The sequence below is a fragment of the Lepidochelys kempii genome, chromosome 2, assembly GCF_965140265.1.
Source record: "Lepidochelys kempii isolate rLepKem1 chromosome 2, rLepKem1.hap2, whole genome shotgun sequence".
In the NCBI taxonomy this organism is placed as follows: Eukaryota; Metazoa; Chordata; order Testudines; family Cheloniidae; genus Lepidochelys; species Lepidochelys kempii.
In genome coordinates, this window is record NC_133257.1 from 63321568 (window position 1) to 63340254 (window position 18687).

Below are 18687 nucleotides of genomic sequence, written 5' to 3' on the forward strand. Positions count from 1 at the left end.
GACTAACTAACCTTAGTTTCCGAGTTACCCCTCAGTGTAAAGGAAAAGCCAAATCAAGCAACTGCGTACTTCAACTTGACTGCAGCGTGAAGCGATAGTACCTGATCTGCTTAACCCTTGCTACTCCTGACTGAACGATTATCAGTATTTTCTATGGGAAGGGACAACCCATTATTAAACTCTGGTGAACTTTGCTAGACTCGAGCCCACTCGGGTCTCTCGGAAGGAGCGCAGAAGGGTCAGGACAGGTGAAGATTCAGGGGAAGGAAATAAACATTCTTCCTCGAGCTTCTGCCCCTGTCTTGCCTGGCACGGCTGGAGCGTTAAGGGAAGAAAGAAGTACCACGAAATAACCTTCCCTTCTGTCCACACCAACAAGCCAAACTCCAGGAAGTGCCGGAGCTGGAAATCCACCTGCCCCAGGAGAGCGAGAGCACTAAGGGGAAAATCCCAGTGGGGCATTTCCAGCTGCCTGATTGGAGAGAAGGAGGAGCAAGGACGAGCCTCCGGAAGCGCAAAACCCAGGACAATTAGAGGCACTGCACAAGGAAAGCGGACTGCAATGGGTGGCAGTCTCCGTGTAGACAGTGCATCTAAAGAAGCCGTACTCCAGCTTGAAAGGCGAAGCAGCAGCTTCGCTTCTCCATGGCAATCTGTTAAACTAATGTTTATGTAAAACGGGCGATCTTGTTTTAAAAAGGGGAACAAAAGTCAGACAACCCAGGCCCTGTCAATTAACCCGGCACTGCAACGGAGCCCGGAGCCGACTTCCTTTAAAGTTGTGTACCTGTCAGGCAATGACTCGCTCCGCCATCTGATTAAAAGCCCAGTTTAAATCGCCCCTGAGGGTATTGGCAATGGGCGAAATCACAGTTCTAAAGGATCCTGCGATGGCATACGCACGAGTGGCTCATTTATTTTACCAACAACCCACTTAAAAAAAAAGTGTTAATTGCTGCAAACTTTCCTAGCACGTGGGTAATTTACTTTGACGGCTGCGTTTTAATTAAAAGCAAACTTATTTATGTTTCTGATGTTTATAGTGCGCAATTTAATTACGTTTAGAGGCAGCACCGCATCCTCCCCCCCCCCCCATCCTAAATCACATTTTCATTAAAGGTTTGAATAAGAAAACTCACTTGACCACTATTCATTATCTCTTCCCCTCCGTGCGCACAAGTTCACTTACCCATTCATTTAGTCACTTACTCATTCCAGCAGATCCGCTGCGACCGCTGCCAGCAGGGCTGTGCACACTCATCATTATTTGTCAAAGTCTCCAAAGTGTATTATCCCTTTTTCCAGCGGTAATTAGTTACCATAGCATCTAATACGTAAATGTGCCCAGTGCACACCATTAACAGTTAAACGAAGGATTCAATTTAACACATGATTATATCTTTCATAAGTCATTACATTAGGAAAGTCAATGTCACTCACGCTGGGACAGGGGCAGGATTAGAACTGGGGAAAGGGGGTCGGGGGGAGTCTGTCTTGGCACCCGGAGCGGAGGGGTGGTTTGGGAGAAGGCTGGTTGAACGGGCTCGGTGTGGCGGGGTGTTGGAAGTGGAACAAAAGCTCTTCCAGGGGCTGGTCAGTTCTGCTGAAGGGGGGAAATCCCCCCGCCCCAGGAGCCCGCACACTGCTCGTCTGACAGAGACCATGGGTAAGCCCGGGCGGGCGACAGTGTAGGCGCCGGGTCCGTGTCAGTTCCCAGCGACGCTGCTGCTTACAGGGGAATAGGCAAGAGGTGTTAAAAGCGGCACCGGCTCGGAAACTGTCACAGGCTCGACAAAAATAAAGTCAGATCAGTCACCCGCCCTGACAGGAGCCGATGGCCGGGATTGAGACTTGTTTTCTGAGCCATCTCCGCGGATCCTCTCTGCTAACTCTTTCTGGCGCAAACCAAGCTTATAAAAGCAGCTGGGGGCGAAGGGTGGGGGTGGGTCTTGGAGGATTGCTTTGCAAAAAATACAACGTTAACTGAAACCACTAGGAAGGCACCTACGTGCACACAGTTAGGGAACGGTAGCGACATTGGTGGCTCAGAACTAGCTTTGCTCTCGACTGCCAGCTCGGGCGTTTAAATGTCAAATTTCAGACAACTTAAGCTTCCCGAGTGAATGCCTGGGAAGAACCGCTCCTAGGGGAGTGGGGCTGTCGTAGCAAGTCGCTGTTCTCTAGCAAACTTTTGGTCACTCGTCAGCAGGTTAAGGCACTTCCAAAGAATGTCACAGATCACAGGAAATAGCGCCCAGTCAGGTACAGCTCTGGAGAGAGCTCTGATCAGGGCAGGCTGTTTAACAGTGCTGAGCAGCTGGTTTCCAGCCTAGGAGGGGATGCGTTTGAACTAAAGTAGAGGAACGAGCCAGGCTTATTTTAGAAATTGGCCCCACCCTTTGATTCATAAAGACTCCCCCTTCCCCCGCCTTCACCTTGCCTTCCATAGCAAAGATCATCATAGCATTGCCACACGGAATTATTGAAAGCCCTGGGATCTTCCTTTCCCACTCCACAATTTGTTACGCGGTACTAATTCTAGCAAGAATTGAGAAGGCAGCCGCACCTAGGAGAGGGATATTTCAAGGAGGGCGCCTTTGTCATGAGAAATATGAAGCAGCAACTCTTGCAGCAAACGTGTCCTGAGATGTTAATATGCGCGCGCACACACACACAAGTCAGCCGGGTGGCTGTGGTTAATTCCTAATCAGAATGATGGACAGCAGAGACAGAACAATACAAACTGATGGCTGTGTTGCTGATCACTTTACCCCTTGATTAAAGACACCCAATTATGGCGCAGAACAGTGTCGTAATTATGTTCCTTAATCACATCCAGGAGGTTTAATTGCCTTAACGATGTGTTTCATTAAATGAATTTAGGTATTATAGTCGACAGTTTTCATACACAGTTGTTTTCAAATTAACATAATATTAGACATCGTCATGGAAATTGTTTTAATAATCATAATTAGACGCACCCAGGCTTTGTCTAGTAAATGCTGAGAGACGGCTCTGCTTGCGCCTGGGGGCCGAGCTGCCCACCCTGGCTGGGCTGCCTTCCCACAGCTTCGTGGCACTTTACAGTTATGGTTCCTGAAAAGTTACAGGTTCTGATTAATCTCTTTGATGGCAAGTGGAGCGGAAATATGTATCCCTTTCTACCACGCTGGCTGCCATTTAGGGCTCTCAGAAGCTGAGACTACCCAGAGCCAGCAAATAGGGCATACTGCATGCAACGGGCACATACACACAACCCCGACCGACCCCACCAAGGAAACCTGGCGGTGGGTCTGGGCTTCACGGAGGGAAGAACTGTAGTGCCTCCCTCTCGGGACCCCACCGCCCCTGAGCCGGCACACGTGTAAATGCTCACACTCCAGATCAACGCGGGTAAAAGTCACTTCAGCACTCGGGTTTGTTTATATTTATAATCGAGCCTGACTGCTCTTCGGGTGCGAAAAGAGAGGGGCTTTTGGACTGTGGCCTCGAGCTCCCAGGGCGTTCAAGGAACAGCAAAGAGGACCTAAAAACGTTTTATGTGTGTGTGTGTCCCCTCCCCTCCCCAGGAATTGCAGACCGTTACTCATGTTAACACTGCCATATGTGGGAACATACCAAAACCCTAACAGCTTGCATCTTTTCAGCATTAACTCTCCCCCCACCCCCCAGACTGAGGTTTCATCTCCAGGCTGGAAGTGTGAAGAAAGCCTTCAATCGTCCTACAAGCAAACTTGGGGGCTCTTCTCTCTCTTCCTCTGTCTCTCACTACTGCTTTCATTTCTCTTTCTTGCAACGAGTCAAACCCCTGTCAATTAAACAGGTGAATGATAACAATGGATCCGTGTCAAGAACTTGAATGCCACAGTCCCTGAGCGATGCTATTTTTATATGCTTGGCACCCAGGCAAAGCCAGAGAGAAAGGGGATATTTCAAACCCCCTCTTCCCCCCCCCCCTGTTACTGGTACAAAGCACAGCATAATAATAAAAAGTTTGTTGAAAATATTTTAATAAAGATTCTTTCCGACATAGATACACATACAAACGATCGTACATTGCTGTCATAATCTGATTGACCTATTTAATATATATCATTCTTTACACATCCATGACCTGCCAACAGATCCATGACGGCTCCTCTTTCGCCATCCAACCTGACAGTCCGAATTTGTATTATCTGCAAGTAGTGGAAAGGAGCAGGACTCGTTTTTGAAGGTGGTGGTGGGGGGGGGAAATTGATTTACAAATGGCAGAGAGACAGCCACCCAGCCATGCAAACTCAGACTGAAAGCTCACTTTGGGTAAATAGCCACTTTTTGCTCTTCTCCTTATTTTATTTTGCTTTAGATTTAAAAAAAAAAAAATCACACGTTCTGTAAATCAGCCCGAAGTATTTCAATTTAAATAATCATCCACAGTCAGGTTAATTTACATACATATTGAGAGCAATTAAACTATACCTTTGGGGAACACACACACACACACACACACAAACAAAAAACCAAAAACAAAACCAGCGTCTGGGAACACATGAGCTTAGCAAGTGTTTTTTTCCCCCTCATAGGAGCTATTGCTTTGATGCCTTGTAAAAGTAAATCGCTATTACCCTTTATAATGCAAAGAATCCCCCTTTTAAAAAGTCAGTTAATTGAGAATTAAGAATACACCTTTCCTGTGATTTTTGGACTGAAGCAATTTATTAAAGCTCAATTGAAATACAGGGATGATGCAACTTAAAATCCAGACGACCTTTCATCAACCTAAGCAGCTCCGATACAGCAATAGTTCTGCGTATACCTTGTTGGCAAATAAACGTTTTAAACACTTGGCACACAGTTTAAGTTAATCCATAAAACAGAATTTTAGAAGCATTTTTTAAAAAAAAACTGCACATAAGACCCGTGACCTAAACACATGATAAATATTGTTGGCGTGGAAGGGTCCTTGAAAGAAGAACAAATAAATATCATGTCTTGTTTATACATCATTGCAACGTGGAAAGAAACAAGGTGCACATAAATATTTGTTTTAAAAATGCAAGACTTTCAGCCACACGGAGTAGGGTGTTTCTCGCTCGCTCGCTCTTTAAATCACTCTCGCCAAAACTTCGCGCATTTTCACAGGATCAAAGTTCAGAGACAATAAAAAATACAAGTCAGTCTTTCATAGCAACGGTTCAGGCTCTTGGTTTCGTTTAAACAAGAAGTCGGCGTTTCAAGTTTGTTTGGCGCCTGGCTCAGCATCAAAAAAATTGGTTGCAAGTGCCCCTTCTGATTTGTCTGAATGGCCATGCAGCTGGAGCCCCCGCCACCGCACCCCAGCCAGCCAGCCAGCCAGCCACCCACCCCCTGGCCTCAGCTCGCTGGGGCAGAGTTCTCGAGCCCCAGTCAGCGGGATTGAAATACATCAGCTGGGGAGGGGGGCTTCCTTTTTCCTCCCCCAGCTGCTATTTCTTAGCCTCTCTTTGTGTCCACACACACACACACACACACACAATTGCGATTTTTTACTTCGCTGAGGTCTTGGTTGCGATCAAGTCACCACTTCCACGAGGAAAGCCCCCAAGCCCACCCCCGGCCCTTTCCAAAAAAGAAAAGAAAAACCTTAAGCCTAATAACCACGAGAAACGGAGGATTTAGCCCAAGTCCTTGCCCAGAGTCGCCCCCCCTCCCCCGCCCCCACCCCTGCCAGCTCCTTGCCCTGCCCGGGTGGAAGCGCCTGGCGGGGGCTTTAAGGCTTCTCCGTGCACTGTTTGCAGAGGCTGGAGGAGACGCTGTTGAAAATGGCACATTTCTCCGGGCAGGAGCTGGCAGGGGGCAGGCCGGCGCTGAAGGGGTAGCCGGCCGCCTGCTCGTAGGCACCGAGGGCTGGGTGCAAGGCGGCGGCCGCGGCCGCCGCCGCCGCCGCCGAGCTGGGCAGGGAGGCGGCCGAGATGGCCTGGCCCTGGTTGAGATAAGCCACCAGGCGCCGCATCTCCTCCAGAGCCTGCGCCTGCATGAGGATGTAGTTCTTGGCCAGCAGCAGCGTGGCGATCTTGGAGAGCTTCCGCACCGAGGGGCTGTGCGCGTAGGGGATCACCGCCCGCAGCTCGTCCAGCGCGTCGTTCAGGTCGTGCATCCGCCGCCGCTCGCGGGCGTTGATGTTGAGCCGCAGCGCCTTCTGCTCCTTCGACTTCTTGCTCCCGCCCAGGCCGTGGCTGTTGGAGCAGCCGCCCTCGGCCGCCTTCAGGCCCCCCCCGGCGCCCCCCGCCCCGGGCGAGGCGGCCCGCGGGTCTCCCCCGCGCAGCACCAGCTCGCAGCGCCCGTCGCTGTCGTCGTCGGGGCTCTGCTCGCCGCCGCTGCTCTCCGCCACCGAGCTGCGGCTGGTGCTCTCGCCGTACTTGCCGCACACCGAGCCGGCCGGCAGCGAGAGGGGGTCGCCGGCCCCCAGCGCCGCCCCGGGCTGCAGCAGCCCCTCCGCCTCGCCGGGCTCGAAGCAGCTGAGGGGCGAGGGCTGGCGCTCGCGCGGGTGGCTCAGGTCGAGCCCCGGGGGCGCGCGGAAGGCGGCCTCCATCCTGGTGGCCGAGGCGCCGAGCGTCTTGTGGAACAAGTCCTCCTCCGCGGCCAGGCTCAGCGCCCGCTCCATGCTGCCCGCCCCGCGCCGGCTCCTCCGCGCCGCCTTCTCCGCTGGCCGCGAGCTCTCACCAGGGGATGCGCTCGGGCATTGTGAGCTGCGAGCAGCCCCCTCGTCCGCCGTTTATCTTGCTTGGCTTCACCTTCAAGAGATTTCCGGCCCCAGCAGCCGGGGGAGTCTTTTACATCATTAGCTCGGCGAGTAGGTTATTATGAGGAAGACTCGCCTGTTGGGACAGAGCTCTCTACCCAATCAGGTTAACGCTGTAATTAATAGGATTAAAGCGGTGACAAACAAGCCCAGGCGCTAGCTGGCCCTGAGTCTGAAGAGTTTCATGTCCCAGGTCTGAAGACAGGCAGCAGCTAGAGCTTTATAAAAGGCGCCCGCTCCATTATTCTCCCTGCCATCTGTAGACACAGCTTCGCGCATATGTTTGCAAGACGTTGTGTCCTGTTAGGGACCCAACGACTGCCTTTAGCTTGGCATGCGTGGCGCCTTTCACTCGTCAGCGAGCACACTAACCGCCCTGCTTAGAGCCCGGGCTGTTCCTCGCCTCCTTCAGCACATGACAGAGCTGCACTGCCGAGGGGCCCGCTGGAGCGCCTTCCTCCGAGCGCGGCCAGCCGACTTCACCAAGAGAGAGCCCCGCCACCCCTCTTTACACGAACTCAGCTCTCCCTGTGGAAAGGGATGGCCTGGAATAGCAAACGCCAGGCTGCTCCCTGCTGACTCGCCAGAAAGGTTCACCTGGGCTTCGGACACGACGATCCTTTTTCTCCCTTTCAAAACAAATTGAGGACAAACTGCAAGGCGCTGCTTTTGTCCCCTCCCCCAGCCAAACTTTACAGGTTTCCACTCGCAGGTTTGCTACGTAGTGGTAATTACCCCCCCCCCCCCGCGTCAATAAAAATGAAAGCATCAGCTTTACAATACAACTAAGCTGAGGGCAAATAATAGGAATTAAGGACCAACTTTTCTAGCGATCAGTTCTTCAAAGGTTCCTTCCTTGCAATAAGGATACTTTACAAGGAGGGCCCTGCCTAACTCAGAAATGGGTGGGAGTTTGCGCCTCTGAATGTATCAGATCAACTTGAGATCATGTAATTCATTAATGTCAAGCCTCACGTATTTATATTTCCTGGGCTTCAGCTACAACTCCTCACCTTAAGGCCCACTTTCCTTTCAGTCAGGTTCTCACACTAAAGTGTGAACACAAGTATTTGTCTAAAATGTGTCCTGCGGATCCTCTAATAATAGAGACAAGCAGCCTTTTCTCCTTTTATTGTAATCGCACTGAGAGCACATGGTATTTGGTGGCGGGCTTTCATTCTTATGACATCAGTAAAAACAATATTTCCCAACACCTTCAGTGCATCATTCGTATGTGGCAGAATTACTGAAGGCTATGAAATTTCTGGTTTCTCTGGTTTCATTAAAAACCTTTTAATTGTGTCTTTCCGAGATGGCCCCAGGTGTTGGACTCTTTTCATTACATTTTGCTCTAATGTGATGAAATTCTAATTCTCTCCTTACCATATGGTTAAATTTGCCCACTGAGAATTAGTTGAAAAAGGAGAAATAATCTATTAATCTCTGTAATAGATTCACAAATGAGGTTCGCCACAGAACCTGGTTTTGAATGGTAATATCAGAACAGTTGGGTGCCTTGTTTCAGGAAAGAAAGGACCAGGCTACAACAACAGAGACGTAAAGAATTCACCTGTAAAGACTAAAAAGAAGCCAAGCTGCAGATTTTCAAAGTAATTGACTGAGATTTCATCTAGCAAGGACATGGCTACAATACAGCCTTCAGTCACCTTGTGTCTTTATATTTAAAATGAACAAACAAACCCAGTCCCCCACCCCATTCAGCCTCCTCCTCCCCCCAGCCCCCAGTCGAGCATCTAGCTTGTGCAAACGTCCCTGGTTGAAACCAAAAGTGCACATTCAAATCTACAGTTTCTTTCTTATAGATAACTTCTGTTAACCTCTATCATTATTAATCCAAAATGACCCATTATTTCCCAGATCTGAGGAAGAGCTCAGTGTAAACTCGAAAGCTTCTCTCCCTCACCAACAGAAGTTGTTCCATTAAAAGATATTACATCATCCACCTTGTCTCTCTGTTAATTCAGAGGCATTTTAGGTTTATTGTTTTCAAGTTAGCAACTTCATTTTCACTGGGATCATAAACAAAGAGCTTGATAATTACAATAGGTTTTTATCTGTTTAATATCAACTTGAAAAACTCATTTGATCACTTAAGGATGACGAATACTATTATTATAATTTGATGGTTTAAGGAGAACATTTTACTGCTCCCAGTTTGTTTCGTCGGAGAGAGGCTTTCTGCGAAATCTCTCTGGTTGATATATGGCTTCATTAATCCTGCCTTTCTCTTTTGCTTGAAACTTTTCGGGTGGTGTATTCATCTGCTCTGCAAGCAGTTTGGGAGCTGAAAGACTGCATGGCTCTGATGTTGCTACAGTGCTAAAAACATTTCATCATCATTAGAGTCCTGAGCACAAAACTAGGGCATGGTTATCGGAGTGATTAATGCTTTGTCACGCTTTGGACAGGTGCAACTAGCATAAGGTCACGTTATAAACAATGATATTTCATAAACCTAGTTTTGTAATTTCCGAGTGGGCCATAGCTGTCGTCCATTTTCTGCCATCATCCGGGGTGTCAGTGTTTACCTGACTAAACACAATATCTATCTATCTATCTATCTATCTATCTATCTATCTATCTATCTATCTATCTATCTATCTTCCTGTGTTTTCTTTTCTTTCTCTGTCTGCCTGCTTGCATCTCTCTCTCTGATATGTATCAACCACCTTTCTGTTCATTCACTCCTGATCTGCCAAACTTAAGTGTTCAAACGGTCTATCAAGCTTCAACTTATATTTACTACCCTCCCCCCAACCCTCCCCAAAAGCCCCCCACCTTCTTCCAGTCTCATTTGGTGTGAACCATCCTGGATCAAACTCCTCTGGGTTCCCTGAAGAAGGTGGTTGTTTAATAGTCACCAATAACTTTGGTTTGGAAGCAGGCAGAAGAATTTATAGAAGCTTTAAATGCGGGGCTTATAAAAAATATCCGAGGAATGGTCTTTGCGGTTTATGCACTCGTAAACTTTTGCTGATTGCTTCTGGAAAGTTGTCAGGCATTTAACACTGCATTTATCTTACGGTGCAACGAAAACACATCTGCTCAGTGTCTCGTTACCTGGTTTAATTGTGACACAGCCCTATGTCACTGACTAGACTTTCAGCTCTTTCATTATGTCGGTAGCAAGCAGCCGGGAGCTGAGGTGAAGAAGGGAAGGCGACGAAACGCCCTAACAAATCAAACAACTTCGCCGTTATGCCCAAGAAGCATAAACTGCGGGTGAACTTTCCTAGGCTGCGGGGCGGTGCTTCAATTTGCAAGCTTGGTGAGCAGAGAAGTTTGAGAGAATTATGCCCATTTCAGGAAAGCAGGATCGTGCTTTCGACGAGTTGATTTCTCTGAAGTTTGGCTGTGAGCACAGCGTCCCTGCAAGGCAGCTTGCCCCAAATATTAAGCTGTACCCTTTAATGAACCATCTACCAGCGCGAAAATAAAAAATACTTCAAATGATAATGGCCTCCGAGATTACACATTAGAGTCAACACAATTTATTACTGAAAACGTGAACACAGATTTTTTTGTTTTTTAGGTGCACTGGAGTATGAAACTAGCTAGATCTACACCTAATGATCAATTTCTAAAGCCCTGGGTCCTAAATTTCAAGCGTGGGTGGGGGGATTAGAAAACCCTTCCAGTAAACAGGTCGCCGAGTAGCGCATAAAGTTGTGTATTCCGTTTGCTATAAAACTCTCAAGAAAGGCAGAATCTCCCATTTATGTCTAGGTACACCCAGAAGTTTAATGATAGCGAGGCATAGTTTCTAAAAATTAAGACAGTTTCATTTTAGCCGGGGGGAATACTGTAACTCCCTAGAGCTTTGAAATGCTTTGGAAATAGTCAGCATTTCACTGATACCAGAAGAATAACTCTCTGATCAACTAATATTAACATGAGATTCGAGTTTACTCCTCTCTGACCGTACTAAAGACTTCATCAGTGTGTCCCCACATGTGGCTACATGCATTTGACACCGAACCTAAATGACAGCAAAGCCAAATATCAAGTTTAAATATTTTGCTATAACCCCCCTATGTACAGTATTTCTTTATTTCCCCTCCCCCCCCACACACACTGTTTCTTCCATTCTCGAGATGCTTGTAGATTCGTCGGAGCAATATCCTGCTAAACATTTTATTGACTCCTAGACAACCATCAGTCCAGTTCGGAATAAAAGAACTATTTTCACAACGTTACCAGGTTGCATCAGCTTCTCCTACAAATTCGCCTAGAAGTGAGTGTGTGTGTGTGTGTCTCAGAATTACACTGCTGTACCTGAACGTGTGGCCCTTGACAAATCCTGGTGTGTCTCAACAACTGGGGAAAGATCGTTTTTTTAAAAAGAGCGCAGAGAGTAAACAATCCTTACAAAATCACACCCTGGGAAATGTCCCCACGTGCTTGGTAGCTTACACTGAAATACATTGGACAATAATTGGGCCCTGCAATCCCCCAAAAGAATTTCATGTGCTTTATGGGACATGCTTATGGCTTTAATTGCTTACAAACGCCCCCAAACCCAGAGAGTAATTATTTTAAGTTAAGAAAAAGAATAGACTTGGAGTTTTGTTGCTCGGGAAAAAGTTCTATTCTGTGATTCAAATCTACCGCTAATGCTTACCTCGATTTCCCCCACCCAGAACTAAGCAAATAACTCCTTTCGATGAAGTGAGCTGTAGCTCAGGAAAGCTCATGCTCAAATAAATTGGTTAGTCTCTAAGGTGCCACAAGTACTCCTTTTCTTTTTGTAATTAAAACGATACAACTAGCTGTTCATTTAGCAGTTTCAAAGAGCAACAGGAGGGTTAAAAAAAGCCCGATAGGATTCCCAGTCAGGACGAGAATCCCTTTTGAAAGTCAGGAATCATGCCGCACCAGCTAAGACTTTGAGAAGTGTTTTTAAAGCACCTTAGGTATTCGAAGCTTACGCGCCTGTTGTTGAGAAAGAGGGCAAAAGGATCAAAAGGGACTTCTTAAAGAGCTGATAACGCGTATGTATTTCTGTGGAGCATCCCCTACAGTAAATCCCTACAGGATAACAACAAGGAGTCCGGTGGCACCTTAAAGACTAACAGATTTATTTGGGCATAACCTTTGGTGGGTAAAAAACCCACTTCTTCAGATGCATTCCCTACAGGATGGGATTTGTGGTCGGGTACAGCTACCCATTCATTACTACTGTAACTTTTGGAGCAGGTTTGCTGTTAGTTATACTGCAAATGCGAATCCAAAGGGACATTTCTCCCTACAATTAGTTTTTCAGGCGAAGACGGTCAGAAAACCGCGCTGAGTAAGAAACTGTGGATGTAATTTAGCGATCAATTCCATTGTGATCAATAAAAGCAAAGAACATTTTTTTAGTGTGCTTGACACTTAACCTTTACAATAGAAATACCTAACCTCCTTTACTTGTGCACTAACAGTTATCCAGACGGGAGGGCTGGGAATCAACTTCCCTACATTTTGGACAGAAAGAAAACCTGTGGGATCAAGTGAAAACACTAGTGTAATGTGATGGCATTGTTTTTAAAATGCACTGTACTTAATACTTCATTATCGCAGATTAGATGTAGGGAGGAAATATTCTGTGTCCTTTGTTCGCTGAATAGCAATTTCATGTATAGCAGTTGGTCTGGTTTGACTCACACCGCAGTCCATTCCCCTCATAAAGTTATGGGATGCTACAGTTTTTCTTTCATTGCTGTTTAAATTTTAAAAGAAACTCTGACGAAGAACGACACAGTCTACTAAGGTGTTTGACTCGGCGATTTAAAATCCACAGCACCATCTCCTGGCAAATGGGAGAATAGTTTAATAGTAATTCCTTTGGGAGTATTCCATAAGAAATTCACGAAGTTGAAATAAAGATAACCAGTCCTGACCTCCAGCTACGGAAAATTTAGTTCTGGAACTTCTTTCTACAGCAGCATTCTAAGAAGATTTTTCGTTGGTATGGCTAATGGCAACATTATTCCCTCTGTTTCACATATAAAACTGAAGTCTGTTGGATAAATGGATATTACTGGAAGATAGACACAAGCCTTTCCAGAGGTTTTGCATAAATATATGTATATATAGGCACTCCACTCAATATATGTATCTGAAATATACACTGGATGGAGAAAAATGATGATCTTGCTTTTGTGACAACATTCAAACCCCTTATATGTGGTGCAACAAACCTGTCCAGCCTTTAGGCTGAGATTTTCAAGTGAGCCTAAAAGAATTAGTTGCCAGATCCCACTGAAATTCAATAAACTTCATTGTCCTCTTGAGTCATTAAAGATATGGCCACCTTCAGTCATGTGATGCATATTCAGTAGTTTATTAGTGAGAACTTGGTACCACTTTTTCCAAAACACAATTAAAAAAAAAAAAGATAGCAAAGACCCTGTTTAATCCATCTAATCGGCTCTCCTGTACTGTTTGTTCCCTGTACTATGTACCCCCCTGCTTTGTTCAGTCCATCTTTCAATGACTGCTGATTGAACTTTCATTAGCAGACTGTTCCACTGTGTAATTGAACTCACCATTAGGATATTTTTCCTGATATTCAGCCTAAATTGTGCTTTGCCTCATTCCATCCACTTGCCCCTGCCTTACTTATAGCCCCTTCAAGACTCAGGACAATTAACTCCTCAGTCTCCTTCTTGTCTGCTCTGTTTATATACCTGTAGGGCAGATCCTCAGTTGGTGTAAATTGGCATAGCTCCATTGACATCAATAGACAATGACAATTTATACCATTTGATAATTTGCCCCACAGTCTATTTGCAGACTTAATCCCACTCTCTGTATTCTGACTGGACTCTTACTGAGGTGAAATGGCAAACTGCCAGCATAAGAAATGAGGGATTGGGCCTTTATAGTCTTTGTGTGGCCAAGCTACACATATTTAGTTCTTTTAATATTTCATTGCAAGTCAACTCATTTAGCCCTTTAATATTTTTTCTTCTGCTCTTGAGCTCTCTCCAGTTTGTCAACGTATTCCTGGTATTGAGGAATACCTCTATAAGCACTATCCTAAGTGCCTTCTCATCTGTGTTGTACAGAGAGAGGGGCATCTATCCCTTCTCCGTCTCTATGTTAGAAGCCGAAAAACCATACTGGATTTTTTTTTTGGTCTCTGTAAAGCACTGCAATCTCCTATCTAATTTTCCTGCAACTCATACATCCCTATGTGTACGTAGACATCCATGTACAATACATCTACTGTACTCTCTTCAGCCACCATTTTGCAATTATATAAAAAAATGTGCTCATGTGCAGCATGTTGGCCTCTTTATAAATCTATGCTGGTAACTGGCTGTGATTCCACTCTCCCTTAGGTGCTTAGAGATTTTTTTTCCCTTTCAATACTATTTCCACTATATTACTACAGACTGAAGTTAGACTTACCAGATGGTATGTGACAAGATCATTCTTTCTCTTACTTCCCCACCCTCCCTTTTTTAAAAGACCAGTAATGCTGCCTTCTTTCTAAATCTTTCAGACCTCCCCAGGTCTCTGTGAATATTTAAAAATAATTGTGTGTGGTTAAGTAAGTTCATTAAATAATTCCCTTTACACCTCAGAATGCTCATCATCCAGACTGGCTCAGTTTCCTGTATTACTTTGTTCCCAATATCTTCTTACCTACTTTCTGTCAACAATTGTAATAACCATCATGTTTCTATTCCTAATTGTTTTTACCTCCTTTCTTTATTTTTCTAGAAAATGCAATACAGTAGTTCTGCTATTTTGGAATCATAATTAATTTCATTACCCTCCTCATAGACTAATGGGTCTATTTTTGCTCTAGTAATTCTCCCCTCCTCCTTATATTACATATAATTAAAAGTTGATTTAAAATATATCTTAAATAGCAAAGCCAGTCACTGTATTGAAAAATATACAAATGAATCCTAGGGACTCAGTTATATGCTATAAATAAGGCAATTTTATATGTTTAATAACTTCCCGTGAGCATAAAATGTAAAAAAGTGTGTTGAAGAAATATAGTTCTCTAAGAGACACACTCCATATATTTAATAGAGAAGATATAGTTCTGTGTTTTCAGGTGAATTAAAATTCTAGATCATTTCCCCCTTATATCACCACAACCACAATGCTAAGTAACAAAAAGAACAATGAATTTTCCTTGGATTACTTTACTAAATTCATACTTTAATCTTTTGGTAGATGTTGTTTTTCAACCATACTCAGATGTCTGATTGTCAGCTTTATATCTCAGGAAGTATTCCCAGCAATTCCGGTACAGTAAAGTATCTATCTCTAGGAAGTCTCTGTGCACTATATAACTTTTATAGTTATTATAAAAAATAATTTATTGAAAAAACTTAAACCTTTTCCAACTCAACTGACTTTTGATTTAAATGTGTGCGCTCCTGGTTATGGTAATCAGTTGTGCTGAATGCTTTTTTCAGAATTACGTTTGCTGTTTATATCACACAAAGTTTAGATGATGTTAAAGTAACATCCTTTGAAAGGTAGCATGTCCACGGAAACAGAGAAACCTTAACCTGTGTTTCACTGTTACATTGACTGCAGTTGCACTTAATACAAGGTATAGGAACTTTTCCCTGCTTTATGTCATATTTTTTCTTTTGTGTGTTATTTCAATTTGCCTTCACTGTAGTATAAAGACTGGAACCCAGCAAACCTGGCTACATATAGACTGGACCTGATTAAATATCCCATGATTTGTAATGGGGAGATAACATAATTTATGTGACATTATATAGTCTTTTTTTTCTTCTCTGTTATAACTTTTTATTTTATTATTTTTACATGCACTATATGCCATATGGACCTGTTTCAACGAGGGGTGAAATGATGGTGTTAATCCTTATTGTCTTCAAACATATCATAAGACCTTTACATTATAGCAGAGTTCACAGCCAAGAGGAAAGCACCTTGTAACAGTGCCCAGCCCTTATTAATACTGCACTGCTATGTTATGTTCTTTTTGAGCCAAACTATTGGGCTGTGGTTTGAACTTGTGCCATACTCCAGAGTGTTGCCAGCTAAGGCCTACAGCTGGTTCCGGATGGCCAGAGCCCTGGTGATGGAAATTAAAAGATGCCACACTCTCCCCCTCCCCCTGTAGGAAGCATAGTGAGGCACAAAGAGATGGAGAAGAAATATTGCCATGCTGAGGTGATCTCTGGATGCTGGAATATTATATCTAGGTCTAATTTAGAGCAGCCTTTGGATTGCTCTAAGTTGTAATGGAGGCTGAACTGAGCCCCAGGATCAAAGGGACCACAAAGTCAGTGTACTGCCCACAGCCTTATCCCTCTCTTGGGTCTTGCAGCAAGTGCAGCATGGATGGACCTGATGATTGGGACTAAATAATGTATGTGAAAAAATGCAACACCTGATATTCCGTAGAAACATTCATATTTTTCGATTTGTTGTCAAGTGTTTGTCTAACAAAGACACAGTTCCTTCCCTCCCCTCAGCAAACTGAATTTCAGTTACCAAATACCTTTTGCACAACTTCCTTTCTGAGAATGAGAAACAGTGAGTAGAAAATGCCTGAGGGCTGACAAAAGCATTTAACATTCCATAGTTCTTAACCAGGCTGTCACAGAGACTTACCGATGCCCTCCTTGAAATATTTATTTGACTGTTCCTGTAGAAGAATGCCAGAGGGGTGGGGCTGGGTGGAATCACAGACAGAATCCACCACAGTGACAGGAATCATTTAAAGTTCAAGGTAGCACTAACATCTACATTTATTTATTTCTAACTCATGGGGTTTTATTTTTTGGCTTCCTTCCCCTCAGACTGTCAAATTTGGACAATAGATTTCTTGGCTGGGTTTGAGGTATGTAAACTAGGTTTAAAACAAACAGTGCTGCTTGAGGCAAGGTTGGATATTGTACTCTTCTGGCTTATGTGTAGGAGGTAGTATTTAAATTATGACTTGTATGGCACTGATGCCTGGGTAGAGAGCCTCTTTCCATCCCTACTCCCCTAAATACAAACATCTGCATAGCAGCAGGACAGGATTTAGGAGAAGAAGGGGCTGGCTAATATATTTATGAGTATGCAATAGCCTATTGTGCCCCACAGGTCTCAAACCTGGGTCTGTAGGGTTCCTGGGGGTTATCACACGCCAACCCTCCACCCAACAGCTTACTGGTATTAGTTAGAACTAGCAGACCTTGAAGCCCAGCTCGGATAGACGGTTCCACTCCTCAGCCCCAATTGGTGGAACACTGGTGCTCCTGATTGGCCCTCTCCCCTATTTAAGCCAGAAGGACGAACAGGACGTCATCTGTACAGCTGGGCTCCATCATGCTTTGTGCTGCTCACCCAGTGCTACCTGCTCCTGTCTCTTGACCTCATGGCTTACTGACTCAGCCTGGTATCTCACTCTTGGTTCTAGATCTCCTGATTTTGAACATTGGCTGGTGTGGGGGCCTGGCCTCCTGCCCTGTGCTACCTACTAGGCCTAGCTGCCTATGTCCTGGTCTTGACACAGCCTTAAAGGAGTGTATTTAGGATCCAGCCCTTGCAGTCCTAATTTTTTAAGTGCAGAGACTCTGCCCGTGTTGGTGTGGCCTTGCATGTATGGTGTGGGTCAGGTCACACTGTGAGAAGGAGGCTATTTTACTCTATAAAATGGCATCCTCCATGTGGCATGCCCTCACACATACAGTGCCAGAACGCCATTCTGGCGTGTTCTGGCCCCACTACACTAGCTAGAGCCTATGCATTAGATGAGATGTATGCTACTTCTTTCCAAGGGCCAGAACTCCCTGCTGTCTCCCCGTTTCTAAGGGTCCCATCATCACAGAATCTGAGCAGCTGGGTCTGGATCCACAAAGGGATGTAGGCATTGCAATGCTTAACTTTTAGGTACCTTGAAAATCTCTGGAATCCACAAACTCTGGGTTAGGCACCAGGGCTCCTATACAGGCACCTGAAAATGGGATCCACAAAAGCCAGCATGGTAGGCAGGGGTAGGGTGGTAATCTAGCCAATAGCAGATGCCAGTGAGAGGGGTGTGTCCTAAGCTCCACCCCCACTCCAACCCAGCCCTGCCGCCCAAGTTCATCATCTAACTCTGGCCTGGAAGAAGGCACCAATCTCTGCTTTGGTTCCACAGCAAGGAACCCTCTCTTGGAGTCATGGAGTCATGCATCTAAGCTGCTTCTTGCAAGAACAGCAGTGGTGCATATCTGAGTCCACACAAAACAGCTGAGGGTGGTCTCCCTTATATCCTTGAGCCCAGTGGTTGGAGCACTCACCTAGGATGGGGAAGACCCCCTTTCAATTCTCCCCTCCACCTGTTGTGGAGAAGGGATTTGAAGAGGCATTTCCCACCTCTCAGGTGAGTGCCCTAACTCACTGGACAATATAGTCACGCACTCTGTCACTGGCCTAATGCATATTTAATTATTTATGCAAAGTGGAATGGCTTCAACAGTAGACATTCCCACATCAGAATAGCCCACAGGTTAGGGCCCTCAGCTGAGAAGTGGGAAACCCCTCTCCAAATCTCATCTCCTCATGCAAAGATGAGAATTGAACCAGCATCCCCACAGTCTGAGGGAACTCCCTAACTGCTGGGCTAACATTTAGCAGGGAGGCCTGCTCCTCTTTGGTGAGGAGTTTGGTATGTTCAGAGCAGGCCTACCTGTTTAGGCCCCACAGGCGAGACAGGCATTTATTTCCCTGTCTATCTTCACCTGCCTTGAGGCTTAAGTGTGAGACAAGCATCTTGACATGTGCCCTAAGGCAGAAATGTAGATACCTAAGGGAATTTTACAGCAAACTTTTAGGTGCCTAGTGAGTTTAGGTATGTAAAGGGTTAGGTGGCAGCTGAGCGTGGCTATTGTAGATTGCAGTGGTGCTAAATCCCTTTGTACATCTGGGCCTTATAGGCTTTC

The 18687-nt window shown here is 45.4% G+C and overlaps 1 protein-coding gene across 1 annotated transcript; it reads right to left on the bottom strand.

Annotated features, from left to right (window-relative positions):
- Positions 1-3993: 3993 nt before the first annotated feature.
- Positions 3994-7272, bottom strand: BHLHE22 (basic helix-loop-helix family member e22). The gene has a single exon (XM_073331024.1). The coding sequence runs from the start codon at positions 6623-6625 to the stop codon at positions 5732-5734; it is 894 nt and encodes a 297-aa protein (XP_073187125.1). The 5' UTR covers positions 6626-7272; the 3' UTR covers positions 3994-5731.
- Between the last annotated feature and the right edge of the window lie 11415 nt (positions 7273-18687).

Excerpts from the sequence above, each read along its gene's own strand:
- BHLHE22 (XM_073331024.1), bottom strand. The coding sequence starts at position 6,625 with ATGGAGCGGGCGCTGAGCCTGGCCGCGGAGGAGGACTTGTTCCACAAG.